The sequence below is a fragment of the Quercus lobata genome, chromosome 4 (assembly GCF_001633185.2).
Source record: "Quercus lobata isolate SW786 chromosome 4, ValleyOak3.0 Primary Assembly, whole genome shotgun sequence".
NCBI lineage: Eukaryota > Viridiplantae > Streptophyta > Magnoliopsida > Fagales > Fagaceae > Quercus > Quercus lobata.
The window spans coordinates 92,103,806-92,122,936 of record NC_044907.1 but is presented as its reverse complement, the minus strand read 5'-3'; the positions used below and the strand labels follow the sequence as shown (position 1 = coordinate 92,122,936).

Below are 19,131 nucleotides of genomic sequence, written 5' to 3'. Positions count from 1 at the left end.
GGGCATATCCCTAAATAGTTTCAGATAGGGGGCATTTTGCTAGAAAGTTTGTGAGAAAGGGGTAAGGCCAAAAACTATATGTAAAAATCTAAAAGAGACCATTAACACATGTTTAGAGTGTGCCTAAATGATGCAACTATATACCGTGGGAATTTGAAGGCGACTAACACACATGTTTGGGGTGTGCTTACATACAGCTAAAGATCAATGTCACTCCTTGTCTTGCATTGAATATTGTTGAAATACAATGGATCTTAGGAATAAAATGATGCATATGAAAAATACTATGAGAATGTTATTAAAAAAAATGTAAATAAAATGTATAATCCCCTAATTGGATTTACTACTTCAGTCCTTAGTGTTTGTACAATGCTGGTGTTTAGGTACCCAAGCCATGAGCAAAAACGAAGTGGCTGCACAATCTGCAAGCTTGCCAACATCAAAAGCCGACAATGGGAGGCATAAATTGCCAAGATCCTTGTTCACACTGTGTACCATACATGATTACTTTTTTTATACTTGCAAAGCTTGAAGAATAGGCAAATAGACTTGACATAATCATTCAGCTGATTGATGCTTCAGAAAGGCAAAATACACAGCTATACAGCTTCTGACCATTAAATAGCTCAATAAATCCATATCCATATGCATATCTGCCAAATTTCTTTGGGCTAGATAAAACAAAAGAAAAGGAAAAAAAAAAAAAAAAACTTAGTCAAGGTTGGATCACATTTCCATGGTAGCTAGATACTTAAACTAGAAGTTGAGAATGCAAAGAAAGTTCAAGTTAATTACCCAATAAGAGGACTAATGCTGTAATCTTATAACAGGTAATGATCACAATGAAGAATAGGGAAATAGATTGGCACTTATGCCTAGGTTTTTGCTTTATTTCATGTCCTAAAGGAATTTATTTGTGTCTTACATATCCAAATTGAGGATGGATTAAAAGAATGAAGCCAAGGGGAAATCCTAACAGGAATCCTTCAAATTGAGCTGAATTGTTCACATGAGGTAGAAATCTGAGGGGACAATTTACAACTATAATGAGCACAAGAGTTACAAGTTCTGCACACTGAATATTTAGGAGTCAAGACCTATTCTCACAAATTAAGAGTAAGTAAGTTTAGGTTAATTTGATAAATACTTAGCTTTGAGTCTCAAACAGTCACTTTTACTATCCAAAGATATAATGAGTAAAAAGAAAATGTTACCTTCTTTGCAAAGATTATCCAATTAGCAAGAAGCTCAGAAACCATGGCTTCCAATAGGTCAAAAAGTGCACCAGATATGCCAATTGATATTGTTAATTTCACATGTCATCATATAGCTAAAAGCCTCCAAAGCTGTTAGGAGAATCACCGAGGGATGATGAACAAAAGCATTCATATACCATGGCTAATTGAACATCATTAACACTAGCACTTCTTTCGTTTGCAATATTATTTTAGGCGATTAATTATTAGAAAATTGAAATTCCACAAAAGCATGCACTTGTACAAAGTACTTCAAACAAATTTCGCTATTATGTGAAAAGATTGGAAAGAAGTACTTACAGGTATGCATAATGGCAACTGCAAAGCCAAGCCTTAAAGTTAGAATTAGCTACTACACAAATTCTCCTCTTCAAGTTCTTCCTCTACTAACTTTCAAAGGTGACCTGCTCCCAATTGCCAGGCATGACAAACAACACATTTAACACCAAAGCAAGAGAAAACACTGTAGCATCCATACCTTGATTTTTTAGATATACAGACTCACATCCTGGCCTAGCTTATTTCCAAGTTCTCCACCAGCTCCTTCAAGGTAAAAGGGTGACTTGGGAATCAAGCACAAGTACTCCTCATCAAAAATAGCATACAATGCTATAAATCCTGCATGAATTTAATTTAGTCATAAAATTTGGGTCAAGCTAATTTAACTTCTCTTTATAAATTGGTTGATTTGATTAAGAAACATTAATGGAAGAGAAATGCGTCGGAAAGATATAAGACCACTAATGAGAATACTAATTGACTAGGTTCTTAGCTGCCAGAAGGTTGTGCCCCACATAGCACCTTGGATTGACCGATGATAATCATTTAAGGTTTTCCAACATTTTTTCAAATATAACTTATAAGTATACAAACCATAGAGAACAGTGGAAGAAGTTACATATATTAAAGTTTATGGTACCATTAATAGCCAATAGGGTTTCTAATTTTCTACTTTATCCTTGGCCAACACATCTTTTCTCAACCTTTTTGGACTAGGTTCCAATTGTCTGCTTACTGCTCAATAGTAGGTTGGCTTGTAATGGTCAAATCACCATGTTAGAAATACTGAATAATTATATTGTATTTCTCCAATCAAAGAATATACATCAGTGCCTTTATATGGGAGGCATATATGTGTGGTACAAGTAAAGCGTAGTACAAGTACAAGTGTGTTATACAAGTAATCTAGCTGGGCCTAAAGCCCATAACATAATATACATTAACAACCCCCTCAAACTTAAGGTGGATGTGAGACTAGCTTGAGATTGTCAGTCAAATCACGAGTGCGTCCCTTAGGAAGTGACTTGGTGAAGATATCTGCAAATTGATCTTTGGAGGAGATGGAGAAAAGCTTGAGAGCACCATAGACAAGATGATAACGGATAAAATGACAATCAATCTCGATGTGTTTAGTCCGTTCATGGAAGACATCATTGTGAGCAATATGAATGGCACTCTGGTTGTCACAATAAAAGGGAGTAACAGAGGATGTGGACACACCCAAATCCTTAAGAAGCCATCGTAGCCAAAGGAGCTCAGATGTGGTATCAGCAAGGGCACGATATTCTGCTTCAGTACTGGAGCAGGCCATAAAAGTTTGTTTCTTACTTCGCCAAGAAATCAAAGAAGAACCAAGGAGAAAGCAATAACCTGTAGTGGACCTACGATTAGTGGGATCTCCTGCCCAATCAGCATCAGTGAATGCATGGAGTACAAGAGGAGACTGAGCTGAGTAGAAAAGGTCATGGAAGGGAGTGCCCTTCAGGTATCGAAGAATGCGCAGAACAGTAGCATAGTGATTTGATCGTGGAGCAAACAGATACTGGCTCACCTGATGAACAACATAGGAGATGTCTGGACGAGTAGCTGTGAGATAAACTAGGCTGCCAACCAATCGTCTGTAAAGAGAAGGATTAGACAATGGTTTCCCCCCCGAGGGTGTTAAATGCGCATTAAGTTCAACTGGAGTGTCAACAGTCTTGCTGTCAGTGAGTCCAGCTCGAGACAAAAGTTCAGAAGCATACTTGGCTTGAGTAATATAAAGACCATCTGTGGAATGAGTAATTTCAAGACCCAAGAAATAGTTGAGATGTCCAAGATCTTTCATCTTAAACCACTGATTGAGAATATCCTTGAGTTCTTGAATGCCACTAATATTATCACCAGTTATGATCATATTATCCACATATAGAAGAAGCAAAATGGTGCCTTTATCAGTACGACAAAGAAATAAGGCAAAATCATACAGACTGGCAGTGTAACCCAAGCAAAAGATAGTGGAGTTGAACTTGGCAAACTAAGCTCGAAGAGCTTGTTTAAGACCATAAAGTGCACGTCGAAGATGACAAATCTTGTTTGATTCAACAGAGAGACCAGAAGGAGGTTGCATATAGACTTCTTCACTCAGATCCCCATTAAGGAAAGCATTTTTAACATCCATCTGAAAAAGATCCCATTTACTAGCAGCAGCAACAGCTAAGAGGGCACGAACAGATGAGATACGAGCAATTGGAGCAAAGGTCACTTCATAATCAATCCCATACTTCTGTGTAAAACCTTTTGCAACAAGACGAGCCTTGTAGTGCTCAATGGACCCATCAGAGTGAGTCTTAATCTTATAGATCCACTTACAACCAACCACAGATGGTCCAGGAGGGAGAGTGACCAGATCCCAAGTATGGTTTTTGGTTAATGCATCAAGTTCCTCTTTCATTGCAATCTGCCATAAAGGGTCAGTAGAGGCCTCACGATAGGTTTGAGGCTCGTGAAGTGTAGTAAGGGCAGCGTAACAATGATAGTCAAGTAAATGTGTAGGAATGGATCTTACCCGGGTTGAGTGGCGAGGTGGAATGTCTTGTGGAGGATCTTCAGGCGGAGCAGGAGCAGGGGACCCAGGCTCAAGGTAGGGTAGCTCATCATCAACCTATTCATCTTCAACCTGTCTAGGAGAAGCATCAAAAATATCTGGAGAGAAGTCCAAAGGAGGATCAAAAGTATTTGTAGAAGGAACAAGAGACTCATCTGGAAAGATTTCTAAAACAGAGGAGGTAGTCAGGGAAGAACAAAAGTAAGAGAGTTCAACAAATAATCGGTGTTCCCAAAAGACAACATTACGAGAAACACGAAGACGATGAGAGACAGGATCATAACACCTATACCCTTTTTGAGTTTCGCCATAACCAAGGAAATAACAAAGTCTAGATCAAGGCTCAAGTTTGTTATGTTCATGAGACTGAAGAAGAATGAAACAAGCAGATCCAAAGGAGCGAAGGTGATGATAGTCAGGGGGTGACCCAAAGAGACGCTCATACAGAGTCTGATTATGGATGACAGCGCTTGGAATGCAATTAATCACATGAACAACATGAAAAGCAGCTTCACCCTAAAATGGGGCAAGAACTTTGGTAGAAAGAAGAAGAGCATGAACAGTGTCAAGAATATGACGAAGTTTTCTTTCGGCTCGACCATTTTGCTGAGAGGTACCTGGACAAGTTAGATGATGTACAGTGCCATAGGAATGTAACAGAGCTTGAAACGCATATTGAGTATATTCAAGAGCATTATCAGATCGAAAAGTTTTGATACGTTTGGAGAATAGTGTTTCAACCATTTTTGCAAAGTTGTTGTATATTGGTAAAATTTCAGAACGAGATTTCATAGGAAAAATCCAACTATAACAAGAATAATCATCAATAAAAACAACAAAGTATTGAGATCCACTAATACTAGCAACAGGAAAAGGTCCCCAAACATCAGAATAAATTAACTCAAAAATACTATTAGAAATGGATTCACTGTTATTAAAAGGCAAAGCTAGCTGCTTTCCTAATTGACATGAAGTACAGTCAAAATTGTCTTTGGACACAGAACCCAACAGACCCTTAGATGCTAACTGTTGTACCCGAGAAGATGGTGCATGACCAAGACGAGAATGCCAAAGTGCGAGAGAAGTTAAGGAAGAAACTGCAGCGGCTGCAACAGCAACAGAAACAGGAGCAACAGGTGGAAGACGAAGATTGTCCATGGGAAACATACACCCAACTCTAGGACCGATCCCAAGCTCTTGCCCCGTCCTCGGATCCTGCACAATACACCCAGAATAATAAAAAAATAAGGTGATAACCTAGTTCAGCTAATTGTCCCACAGAGCACAAATTATAGGATAAGTTAGGTACATGGAAGACTCCAGGAACAGAGAGGTTGGAGGTTGAAACAAAACCTAGACTATTCCCATGCATGGTGAAACTATTAGCTATATGAATATTTAGAGGATGTAGTGCAGGGTCAAGTTTGGAGAATAAGGACGAGTGAGGTGTCATGTGATTGCAATAGGCAGAATCAAAAAGCCAAGTTTGAGACTTACCTTGTAGAACTGATAGGGTAATGGAAAGAGATGCATTACCAGCCATACGAACAGCCTGAGCTATGATCTCCTGTAGTTTAATGGGAGAGAGGTTGATAGTGGATCCAGAAGACTGGGACTCAGCTGAAATGAAAGCCATTGGCGGAGTAAGCTCAATATTAGCAACAGCAGCAGTAGATTTGTTGCGACGGTAACAAGTCTTAATGGTGTGGCCAGGACGTTTGCAATAGTTGCAGAACTTTTTGTTAGTCTACTTGCGACAATTGCTAGAGCCAGAGGAATCACCTGATTGCTGAGGTTGCTCTATGAGTGGAGCAGAAGGAGCAATAGCGAAAACATTGAGCTTATTCTGGGCTTGAAGGGTTGCAAGACGAGCTTCTTCTCTAACCAACTCGTTCACAGCAGTATCAAGAGAGGGAGCAGGACTGCAATTTAGAAGCTGATCTCGAATAGGCTCAAAGTCCTTATGAAGTGACATCAGGAATTCATAGAGGCGAAATTCATCTCTAATGGAAGCATATTGCTGAGCATCCTTTGAGCATGCCCAAGTTGGATCAGAAAGGTCAATTTGGTCCCAAATGAAGTGAAGCTGATCATAATAGTCATTGATGGATTGCCCTAGTTCTTGCCTGAGTTGATGCAATTCAACCACTAACTGATATTTCATGGATCTATGAGTAGTGGAGTACCTTTTGGCCAACATATCCCATACAGATTTTGCATCATCAAAGCTGCCCAACAGATTGGAGATGGAGGGAATGGAAGTGTTCCAAATCCATGTAAGGATCATATGGTTGTAACTATCCCATTCAATCATGCGACCAAAAAAGGCAGCATCTTCTTCACTTGCTCCCTTGACAGGAATAGTGATTGTACCAGTACAATAATGCCAGAGCATATGACCCTTAAGAAAACTACGCATAACTTGAGACCAAGATAAGTAATTCTTATTCCCCCCCAAAATAGTATTGATGGGGCGAGGAAGAAAACTATCCTTTTTATCCATTTAGAGACACAATATGCAAAAATAGATTGCAAAAATGAAATCTACACGAAAAACTAGGTAAGGAGAACCTGGACTGCAAAAGTCAACCCTAGAGAAAAGCCAACGGCCAACAGCCCGATCAAAGTCAACGGTCAAACCTAAAAAGTCAACTGTCAAACTCCCAGAGTCAAAAGATGAAATCAGCGGTTGACGCAAGCAAGTGACGTCAGCAATGGCGCAACGAGGGCTGACGTCAGACGTCAGCAAGAGTGGTTGAGACGCGTGGAAGCGTGTGAGAGCACGTGAAGGCACGTGAGTGGTGCGTCACCTGAAGTTGCGGTGCGTGGGAGCGTGTGAGAGAAAACCCAGATGTGCAGTGACGCATGGGACGCGTGATCAGCGGAACAAAACCTTTGATCGGTGCGTGGAAGCGCGTGCAGTCTCCGATGGCGTTGAGGCTTCCACAAGTGTGTAGATCGGCGCAAGACGATCTCAGTGGTACCTTCACAAACGTAATTGGAGCAATATTTGCAGCGGTGATGCAATGGGCAATGGTCTGTGCATTGTGAAACTCCTTAACGACGGCGACTGTAGGTCCGAAACTCAAGGACGATGGCTGGATGATGTCGAAGGTTCAACGGCGAGAGGCTGCGGCGGCTGTTGTGATGGCGGAACCAATGTTGAAAAGGAAGTCACACTAATAAAGACAAGACTGCTAAGAAAAGGTCAGAGCAGTGGCTCTGATACTATGTTAGAAATACTGAATAATTATATTGTATTTCTCCAATCAAAGAATATACATCAGTGCATTTATATAGGAGGCATATGTGTGTAGTACAAGTGTGCTATACAAGTAATCTAGCTAGGCCTAAAGCCCATAACATAATATACGTTAACACACCAACCTTGACAAATCCTATTCCCATACTCCATCAAATCCTTCCCTACAAATTCAACATGCTCTCTAGTCAAAAACACCAATATATCATCCCCATGTAGTGTTATAGATTTTATAAACTAGCAGCGCGTTAATTTTTATAGAATTTGAGTACTAGCAAGTTCTTCTTCCATGTGAAACAGACAATTCAGTGTTAATTTTTGCAGTGTATCTTGTTAGACTTAATTTCAAAAAGTTACAAAAGATACGTAAACCTTTCTATAATGTTGGTTTCACTTGTAATTAACTTTCTCTACTAATGGTTCTGTTTTGATGTCAACTCTTACTTTTGATTAGATGAATACTAGGTTAATTAAGCTTATGGTGTGTAGATTCTGAATGGGCTAAAAAATGTGTATTATTCCCAATTCAAAAATGAGATTGCAAATCTTCAGGATCTTAAGGTTTCTAGAGCATGGAAGCAATAGACTGTAGAAATCTAAAAAGAGACCATTAACACATGTTCAGGGTGTGCCTAAATGAAGCAACTATAGACTATGGGAATTTGAAAGAGGTTAACACATGTTTAGGGTGTGCCTATATATAGCTGTAGATCAATGTCACTCCTTGTGTTGTATTAAATTTTGTAGAAATACAATGGATCTTAGGATGAAAATGATGCATGTGTAAAATACTATGAGATTGGATTAAAATATTTAAATAAAATGTACAATCCTCAACGGGATTTTCTTTTATATATTTTAATGTGTTGCTTTAGTATTTCAGTCCTAAGTTTTTGTATAATGTGCATTACTAATGTTTAGGGACCCAGGCCATGAGCATAAAAGAAATGGCTTAAAAATTAGCAAGTTGGCCAGCTTCAAAAGCCAACAATAGGAGGCATAAACTGCCAAGATCCTTTGTCACAGTAAACATCCATTCAAGAGTAGTTTTGTCATACTTACGAAGCTTGAAGAATAGGCAAATAGACTGACATAATCATTCAGCTGATTGATGCTCTAAAAAAGCAGACTATACAGCTATACAACTTTTGACCATGAAATAGCTCAATACATCCATATGCATATCTGCCAATTTCTTTGGGGTAGATAAAACAAAAGAAAAGAAAAGCTTAGTCAAGGCTAGATTACATTTACATAGTAGATAAACAAGAAGTTCAAAATGCAAAGAAAGTTCAAGTTAATTACCCATGAACTAAGGGGACTAAAGCTGTACTCCTATAAAAGGTATTGATAATACTTGTGCCTAGATTTCTACTTTATTTCATATCTTGAGGAATTTATTTATGGCTTACATATCCAAGCCAAGGGGAAATCTTGACAAGAATCCTTCAATATGAGCTGAATTGTCCACATGAGGTAGAAATCTAAGGGGCAAATTAATGGCTATAATGAGCACGAGAGTCGCAAGTGCTGCACACCAAATATTTTGGACTCAGGACCTATTCTCACAAATTCAGCGTATATAAGTTTAAGTTAATCTGATAAAACCTTAGCTTTGAGTCTCAGACTGTCACTGTTACTAGCCGAAGACAGAGCAAAAAGAAAATGTTACCTTATTTGCATAAATTGTCCAATTAGTGAAAAGCTTAGAAACCATGGCTCCCAATAGTGCAAAAAGTGCCGCAAGTGTGCCAACAGATATTGTAATTTCACATGTCATCATGTAGCTAAAGCCTAAAAGGCTCCAAAGCTATTCGGAGAATCACCAAGCCCTAGCACCCATACCTTGATTTTTGAGATATACAGACTCGCATCCTTGTGTAGCTAAAAATAGGCTAAAATATTTAGGTGGAGCTAATTTTACTTTCCTTTATAAATTGGCTGATTTGATTAAGAAATGTTAATGGAAGAGAAATGTGTCAGAAATATTTAAGACCATTAATGAGAATACTAATTGACTAGGTTCTTAGCTGCTGGATGGCTGTGCCCCATGTAGCACCCTGGATTGACTAATGGTGGTCATTTATGGATTCCTAACATTTGTTCAGATATAACTTTTAAGTATACAAGGCCTAAGAGAACAGTGGAAGAAGTTACAATTGAAAGATTTAAATATTAAAGAACAAACTTTATAATACCATTAATAGCCAATGGCGTTTCTGACTTTCTACTTCATCCTTAGCCGACACATTGTTTCACAACCTTTTTGGACTAGGTTCAAATAGTCTGCTTGCTGCTCAATACAAGGCTGGCTTGTAATGGGCAAATCACTTACCCAGACAAATTCCACTCCCATACTTCCTCAAAACCTTCCCTACAAGTTCAACATCCTTTCTAGTCAAAAACACCCAACATATCATCCCCATGTAGTGTTAAAAATTTTATAAACTAGCAGGGCATTAAGTGTTATAGAATTTGAGTTCTAGCCAGGTGTTATAGACAATCTCATAAGTTCATTGTAGTTAGGCATGGAGAAACAGTGATGGGATTGTTTTACTGAACATATTTGGGATAATCATTTTGTTCATTCATATGTGAAATAAGTACTTTGTTTTACCAACAATCAAACCGCGCAATTTCATTGAAAATAGTCAAACATTATCACAAAAATAAGAGATTAATTCTGTAAGGTTGAATTTATTCAACCATCTTATTGGCTTTATTCCGTGCCAAATTTGCTTGTATTTCAGCATTTAGTAACCCTGTATTTAGGTGGGTTTGTTGCAAGGGTAGTGAGTGAGATAAAGTGAAGTTTGCTCAAGAGTGTGCAAGAAAATAGAGACTCGCGGCTTGGCCTCACGGGTGACTCGCGGCTGCAAGCCGCCAAACGCAGCACACGTGCCAAGCATGCCGGAAGGTGAACAGTCATGCTAGCTGGAGCACTACAGGACAAAACAGGACAACTGGCCATACGGTTATCTCGCGACTGGATCTCGCGACTTAGTCAAGTTGCGAGGTCAAGCCGCGAGCCACCCCTGTTTTGTAAATCCTGACGTTTCACATTCCTCTCCCACTCTAGTATAAATACCCCTTTTACCCACAAATGTAAGAGAGCTTCCAGAGAGAATTTTGAGAGAAAAACCCTAAAGAAAAACAAGATTGATTCACCCACAATCTATACATTAGAATCTCTTCAAATTCCTCAACTCTCTTCCTCTCCATCGTCCAATCCTTGAGAGGTATTTTATCAAACCTTGTTCTCACCATAATCATCACTGTGAGAGAGCTGTTTGGATTTCTGGGAAGCAGTTAGGAAGGAACCAATCTTCATTGATTGATGCTACGGTCTAGTAGCGGAATCCGGGAAGTTAGAAAAGAAAAAGGTTCGGAGCAACCTCGTTGGAGGAAGAAGCGTGGAGGGCTTAGGTGCACTGGGTAGATTAGGCTTGGAGGGTCTATTGCTATCCATGTATCCCAACTATATTTTCTAGTGGATTGTTTACCGCTTGGAGGGCGGCGGAGAGGTTTTACGCCGAGGGCTTCGGTTTCCTCTTCGATAACACATTGCGTGTTGTCTTTGTATTTGCATCTTCCTTCCTCTTTATCTTTGCCTTTTTATTATCTGCTGTGGGTTGTGATTTTAATTTGGCTTAGATAGTTTTACCAATTCCATATTATAGCTTATGTTAATTTTCCGCACACTAGTTGTTTGACATAATGCTTGAATTGGTTAAGTTGTAATTTGGGGGTCTAAACGTTCAAGGGTGTTTATACACATATTTGAACTTTCAAATTCAAAAAGAATCAATATTCACTTCACTTGTATGTCATAATTTTCATTAAAAAAATTGAACTGACAACTATTAAGATTCAAATATTCATAGTGATGAAATGGGTTTAAGATCTACCTACTTGCATAATTTCCAACTACAATAGAAACAATATTGTGGGGACTGGATGTTGTCATTAAGATATGAAAATCATCTTTATGCCAAGCTATTCCACCATTTAGTTTCACTTCACTGCTATGATCAAGTAATATGTTGTGTATGATGAAAACATGGATTTGAAATTAGGATCATATTAAATACAATAAGAGGATTTGGAATAAGTAAAAAACATGAACACAAAGAGTGTGGCAATGAAGATGGTAGGAGGGAGGGTTTATTTGTTTTGATTTGGAGGCAAGAGTGAAGAAATGAAGCAAAAGAGAGAGAGCCAAAGCCAACCTCAAACATCCATAAAAAAGGCTTTTAAATTCCTCCTCTCTCACAATGATTACTCATAAAACCAGGTCCACAATTTCTATTAGCCACCAGCTTCATGTTGAAAAGTATGGCATATAATGAGCTATGTTGGATTAGTCTAATACTCAAAATCAATGAAATCCTCAAGATCCATATTGATATATCATATTAAGTCGTAAATGAATAAGAAGAATCAACTAAAGGCATTGCATTAACTGGATTCTAGTTAGTGTGGAATTACATGCCCAAAAATCAAGACTCTTATTTATAACCAAGAACATATTAGACCAAAAAGGATCACAACCATATAAAAAATAAAATAAAATAAATCAATTTATGGATTATAGATAAATAACCGTTATGAATATCTAGAAAGAAGAAAATGTAATTAAAACCAATCAATAAACAATTACTATAGTTTAATTACTATATCATCAATACTTTCCTTTTTTCTTTTTTGCTGAATGACTATATAATTATTCTCACACAAGTAAAAGGGGAATGTTACTTACATCCTCATTTGTAGTCTTCAAAAATTTTGTCCACTTCAACGCCTTGCTCTTATTATCCAGCCAAAGCCACCCTCAAATATCCACAAAAGATACTTTTAAATTCTTCTTCTCTCTCACAATGATTACTCAAAAAACCAGGTCCTCAATTTCTTTCATCCACCAGCTACATGCCCAAAAGAACAGCATAAATGAGTTATGTCAGATTAGTCCAAATACCCAAAATCAATGAAATCCGCAAGATCCATATTGATATATCATATTAAGACATAAATGAATAAGAAGAATCAAATATAAGCATAACACTTACTTGTTACTAGTTAATGTGGAATTACATGCCCAAAAATCAAAACACTCCTATTTATAACCAATAACATATTATACCAAAAAGGATCACCACCAAATTAAAATAAAATAAAATAAAATAAAATCAGTTTATGTTGATTATAGATAAATAACACTTACTGGTTATGATCTAGAAGAAAATGAATTTTAGATTTGCAAATAGTGGGCATAGGAGATTGAATGTTTGGTGGGAGTGCATATGTGATTTACAACAGAGGCATGATCTCACACACACACACCAATTCAATAAAACCAATCAATAAACAGTTACTATAGTTTTAAAGACTACATCATTATTATTTTTCTTTTTCTTTTTTGCGGAACGACTATATAATTATTACTTACCTCCTCCTTTGTGGTCTTCAACACCTTGCTCTTATTATCCAATCTCATAATATGTATCTGTCTACTTCACAGATCTCCCTTATCATTGTCTACTTCCACTTGTTCATCCACCACACACTCAGCGGAGTCAGCCCCAACTTCCTCATGATTCTTGTCCACCTCAACCACATCATCATTGTCTACTTCCGCTTGTTCTTCCGCATGTTTATTTTAGTCTACATGCATGTCCAAAAGAAAAGCATATGAGTAACTAGTTATGTTAGATTTAGTTTAAAATGCCGAAAATCAACAAAACCCGTAGTGACCCATATAACATTAAACCAAAAAATGAACAAGAAATAAAAAATTTAACCAAAACCCATATATTTATATATTAAATTGATATATTTAATAAATAAATAAATAATGCATGCGTAGAAGTCGGCATTTGGTGGAGAAGAGTTGGAGTAAACTAAACTTCCGGACTGTTTTCACAATCCAATTCTTATATTTATATTTAATTGATATATTTGGAATGAAAAAATAAAATAAAGGAAGAACCAAAAAGAAAGCAGAGTTACCTTTGAATCAAACTGGGGTTCACCGTCTCTTTGCACATACATCCCACCCAATTCAATGTTAGAGATGCCGGAAATCTTGTGCCAGTTCTTTCTGTTAACTCTTTGGTAATGTTTTTGGAGAAGCTTTGATCTATAAATCTCCAATTTCTTCAATAATGGAGCAGTAAGCAAGTAGTCTGGCAGAGACTTTAGTTTGTCGCAGTTCGAAATTGTCAAGGACTGAAGACGTGGCATTATTTTTATTATTATCGGATTTGTAACAATACCATTATCATTTTCTTCTTCTTCTTCTTCCGTTCCTTCCATCCCAATCCATTCTTCCCAGCTATACAAATCCCTAAATAAGAGAGATTTCAGGTTTGGGAATATGATGTCGTAGTCTTTCATGTTTGTGAAATCTTCTATTCCTAGAAATTCATCTCCCACCTTCTTCACTTTACGAAGCCACTTTATCGCTAATACTTCAAGGAATGGTAACTGCCCCAAAAAAGGCAAATGCTCTAAATTTCTGCAGCGAGTAAGTTGAAGCTTTTTCAGTGTGGTCCATGACATCATCCAATTAGGATAAATTGTATTGCCCGGGTAGCCCGTAATTTCTAAATATTGCAAGTTTGGTGGTGGCTCTAAGGCATTCAATACTTTTACGTGATTCTCCATTCTAATTTTTTCTTTGAGAAATTTCTCCATTTTACTTATACCCTCTTCATATTCGAGTAAATCTAGAGGTTCAAATAATAGCACCAATCCACGGAGATGTATTTTATCTTTCAATTGTGCATTCTGAGCCTTATCTACATTTACCACATTTTCCATCCCATTTATTGTAAGAGCCCCTCGAAGCTGATTCAAATTTTTTAACTCTCCAAGTTTACATCCTTCTCTATCATCTTTATCACTTATGTTGAATGTACTTAATGTTCTAAGACCAATTAATTTCCCAATCCCTTTGGGAAATACCACATTGCCCCAATAATAATCATCATGAAATATAAGATGTCTTAAATTAATTTGTTTACTCATCCCTTGTGGTAATTTCTTGAAATAAGAATGATTCTCGATATTCAAAGTTTGTAAATTACATAGATTGCAAAAGGTTTCAGGCAATTCTACTATTTCAACATTATTAGATATAAGGAGACACCTTAAATGTATCAAATTTTCCATGGCATTTGAAAGTTTCTTAATTGGACAATCCAAAATTAATGTTCGTAAATATTTAAAATGACAGAATGAGTTTGATAGGAGCATCTCAAACTCATAATCCCTCTCACGCGAAAGAAGAAAGAGAGTGCGTAGATTTTTTGCACGATATATGGATTCAAGAAATTGCATTTCTTTTGAAATTTTTAAATGTAAATGACGAGCATTTTGACAATCTATCTCCTTCTTATCACCATCAGTTTCGAAGGTTTCACTTTTTGTCATTAATTGAGCAAAGTCATGCACTATATCATGCATTTTGCAACCTATTATCTTGCCATCACTATCTTCATCTCTCTTGAAATCTTGGAAGAAAGAGCGCATGGCTAACTTTTCAAAGTATTCTTCTGCTATGACTTCCATCTCCATATTTGTCTTTGTCTCCACATATCCTTGTGCCATCCAGTGGACGACCAATTTATCTCTATGAAAGAAATAATCTTTTGCAAAGACAGAACAATATGAGAAACAATGTCTCATTGTTGAGGGTAGTTCATAATAACTCAAAAACAATGGTGCCAAAAGGCCTTTTTCTATATCTTCCGATTCCCACAAACTGCTATCCAAAATCTTATTCCATTGTTCTCTACTTCTCTTGTTCTGCATGAGGCTACCTAGAGCCTTTGCAGCGAGCGGTAAGCCTTTACACTTAATTGCTAGTTTTCTACCAAGATGTTCTAGATACTTAAGTTGCTCCTCATTAGAAAATGCTATTTTACTGAAAATTGACCAGCAGTCTTCATTAGACAATAGCTCCAAATTTATCATGAGGACACTCCCCATCACCTCTGCAGCTCTTTGTTTACGTGTGGTTACTAGAATTCTACTACCATAAACATCATTTTTGAGAGCAAGTTTGAAAGGCTCCCATTTTTGGGAGTTTTCAGTCCACACATCATCTAAGACAAGAAAATACTTCTTCTCCTTAATCAAATCATGAATTTTACACAAGAGAGCTTGCAATTAAATATCATTGAGGGGTCCATGTTCATGGCCAGGGTCAACCTCATTAATGATTGCTTTGGCAACCTTGCATTGATCAAAAGGATCAGAAACACAAATCCACATTCTTTTTTGAAAATGGGCTTGCACGTCAGGATGATTGTAGGCTAATTGGGCAAGAGTTGTTTTTCCAATACCACCCAAACCCACTAAGGAAATGACACAATAAGAATTTGTTTCTTCTTGACTACCCACACCTAACAGGTTTCTTAGTAGATCATCACTATAAATATCACGGCCAATTATTTGGGACACATCCACAAAAGACGTAGTTGTTGGTCTCTCAACTGCTTCAGGTTGCCTATTAAAGTCTATCCCATAGGTTGCTTTGTCTTTGACTATCATATCTAACTTTTCATTCAGTTTTCTTATCATGTGACCAACATCATGACGCAGAGGAAGGTTGAAATAACATGATGGAGATGGGACGAAGGAGCATACCTTCTTCTTGACAACAGCAGGAGCGTTAGTATCAGCTGGTTTTCCTTCTTCTTTCTCAATCTCTGCTCTGATCCTTGCAGTGTTCCAGGTGTCCAAGATGTCATCCATCACGTAGTACTGGTTTAGGAGCTGCTCTAACCAAAGCTTCTCCGTTCGCCGCTTCACTGCATGTCTTTCCTCAGCATCGTCCAGCATTGCCTTGATCATTCCGAGCTTGCCTTGAAGCTTTTGGACTTCTTCATCAACGGCAACTAGCAAGTTGATCTCTTGCTTAGCAAGCTGAACAGCGATTGAACCCAATTGCTTGAAGAGATCAATGAGTAGTGTATCAGCCATAGCTAATGGAGAATGAAAGTAAAGTTGGATTGAACAAAACAAGGAAGAAACAGAAGGTGTTTAGCAAGTGCGCTTGTGAATGTTCCCGGTTTCTTTTGTAGTAGTTTTGGACAGGAGTGGCAAAGCTATTATTTTGTCCTTGTCCTCTCATTGGTGGAAAATACCACCTTATCATCAAATTATAATTATTATTATTATTTTTTTTTTATCCCCTCGTTATTTTTTAGGCAACCAGGACTTTTTAATTGAGACTGTCAGACTCAATACGAAGTCAAACTCTTTGTCATCGCTCAGCTGTATACATTCATTTGCTTAATTGACACGTACCAAGTATTTGGTACGTCGATCTCACTCCAAATATAATGGACTCCTATACATTTAACTCCAAATATAATGGACTCCTATACATTTAAATTAATTTTCTTGAATTTTTAACGTGTGAGAAATGGATTCTATGAATTTGAAAAGAGACTCATTTTTTATGATGTTTTTTTTTATGGAAATTTCTTATGATTTATTGATAGAACATGTACAATGCACATAAATTTTTTTACTATGAGACTTATCAGGAAATAAAAAAATACCTAAACAGTTGAAACTTGAAACTCAAAAATATAAAATAAATAAATAAATAAATAAATAAATAAATAAAACAGCATAAAGGGCAAAGAAAAACCACATGCACAGGTATGCATTTAAGTTAATAAACAGTGCAATAGAAATAGTATGAAAGGTTAGGAAGGGAGTAATTAAGGACTTGATCAAGTAGTACTGCCTGATATGTTTGTTTATTACCTTTTACATGAATGAATGAATTTAGGAAATTATATCTTTTACATTGGTTCAAGGAGAGATCTTTAAAAATGAAAAGATATGTAGGCAAAAAAAAAAAAAAAAAAAAAGTAATGTCTATGTGAGACACTCACTTAATCATCAATTACATACACTCACCAGACAACACTTTAGTTCAAAAACCTAAGCGTGTATATTTAGTTTGTATATTTGTTTTAGTTTATTTTCTACTTACCTATCCAAAAAAATATTAGTTTAGTTTCTCTTTATTTATAGTTTTTTTAAGCCCAAATTTTTAACAGTGACGGCTCCCCAATGAGTCGAGGGTAGTCATAAATTTTGGACAAAGTTTGGTAACAATTTTTTTTTTTTTTTGATAATCTTGCAGACTAATGCTAAAATTCCACTCAATATTTTTTTTATTAAATGTGAATTTTGACAAATCCACTATTCGGTTATGTTTTCTTCTTATATCCTTCATACTTCCAAAATTTCAAGAAGATCAAAAATCAATAGCTATATTATCAATCAAATGTTTAAAATGTTGATTTTTTGTAGTTTAAAATTATACATAAAAAATAAGCTTATGAATCAAATAGCAAATAACATCCGATTGACATAAAATTTGACATATATTTTAAGAACATAATGAATATGCAATTCAACAGTTAGATTTTCAAAATATATAGCTACACTAATTTTGTAGTCAAATTTTGTCGTCAAATTTTGTCCTTAAATTTTGGTTCCCTTATTAATATATTATGTCCTTACAAACGAAAATAAAAGGCCCAAGAAAAATTCTATTTGACTAAAATTTTGAAAGAGATGTAGCTTGGAGCATTGATTGCAACAATTTCAAAATAAGAAAATTCATAGAAAGAAATTGTAAGACTTTATGTATTTGATGTGTGTTTTATTTTTCAATATATGAAATTCTCTTTTTATTAGATTTTGTATAATTTAAGTTTCTTAGTGATTACCTTGAAAAAATTTCTTGGAGCTGCCACTAATTTTTAAAGTATAATAGTTCTTTTATATTGATTGTTTTTTAAATAGGCGTAAATGCACTTTTAGTCCTTATATTTTGACGTTTTTCCATTTTAGTCCCTACATTTTATTTTTTTCACTTTTAGTCCCTAAAACCAATTTACGCTTTTCGTTTTAGTCCTTGAAGCACTATTCTGTCACCAAACTAACGGGAAAACTGGACGTGGCTGACGTGAGTATTAAAATATTATTAAAAAAATTATTTGACATTTTTTAAATACCAAAATTAAAAAAAATAATTAATTACTCAATTTAATGTTACTGTAGAAAGAATAGAAACCCACCGAATCAAAGAACATGAAACCCAGCAAAACATGAAACCCAGCAAAAGAATAGAAACCCAGCAACCAAAACCTCATACTCTCTCTCTACCCTCTCTCACTCACCACTCGCCCTTTCGTCTTCATTCTCTCTCAAAACGATCTCAAAGACGCCATTTCATCCTCCTCCGACGACTCGCCCCCCGATCCCACCACTCCCCATGACTCGTCCGAGTGGGATGAGTTCGGCTCTGAGTCCCACTCACCTCACAAGTCCGAGGACGAGCTTGACCCTGGCTCCTGGCACCCGATCTTTGAACCTGACTCCTCCTCCTCCACCTCGGCCCCTCCCGATCTAGTCCCTGCCTCGGACTCCAATTCGCTCTTGATAGGGTGGCCATGGAGATCGACATCTTGTAAGGTATCCTTGGCGGCCTTAGCGACTTCGATTCGCTTGAGGAAGACGAAAGCGTAGCTGCGAGAAGAGCAAGAGGTGACGCTATCGAGCGCACCGTACTGGACAAAGAGATCCATGAGATCTGAGTCCGCAACGTCGCTGGCTAGGTTACTGACCCAGAAATTGTTCGATGGCGTCTCCGATTCGTCGGAGTCGCCGTCGATTCTTCCTGGCCTGGTGTTCATCATCATCGATTTGTTGTTCAG

The 19,131-nt window shown here is 37.0% G+C and overlaps 1 protein-coding gene across 7 annotated transcripts; it reads right to left on the bottom strand.

Annotated features, from left to right (window-relative positions):
• Nucleotides 1–200: 200 nt before the first annotated feature.
• Nucleotides 201–16,488, bottom strand: LOC115987553. Of its 7 annotated transcripts, none has more exons than XR_004091140.1 (6): nucleotides 16,034–16,488; nucleotides 13,391–13,520; nucleotides 12,831–13,045; nucleotides 12,144–12,306; nucleotides 1,215–1,874; nucleotides 201–671 (listed from the first exon to the last, which is right to left on the bottom strand). XR_004091140.1 is itself a non-coding variant. In XM_031111136.1 (3 exons), the coding sequence occupies exons 1-2, from the start codon at nucleotides 16,367–16,369 to the stop codon at nucleotides 12,286–12,288; spliced, it is 357 nt and encodes a 118-aa protein (XP_030966996.1). In that variant the 5' UTR covers nucleotides 16,370–16,488; the 3' UTR covers nucleotides 1,029–1,874; nucleotides 12,144–12,285. The 7 variants fall into 7 exon arrangements, 1 of the variants encoding a protein (XP_030966996.1); XR_004091141.1 differs by lacking the exon at nucleotides 201–671 and adding an exon at nucleotides 9,583–9,758 and having other exon boundaries at nucleotides 1,029–1,874; XR_004091139.1 differs by lacking the exon at nucleotides 201–671 and having other exon boundaries at nucleotides 1,029–1,660; nucleotides 1,735–1,874.
• Between the last annotated feature and the right edge of the window lie 2,643 nt (nucleotides 16,489–19,131).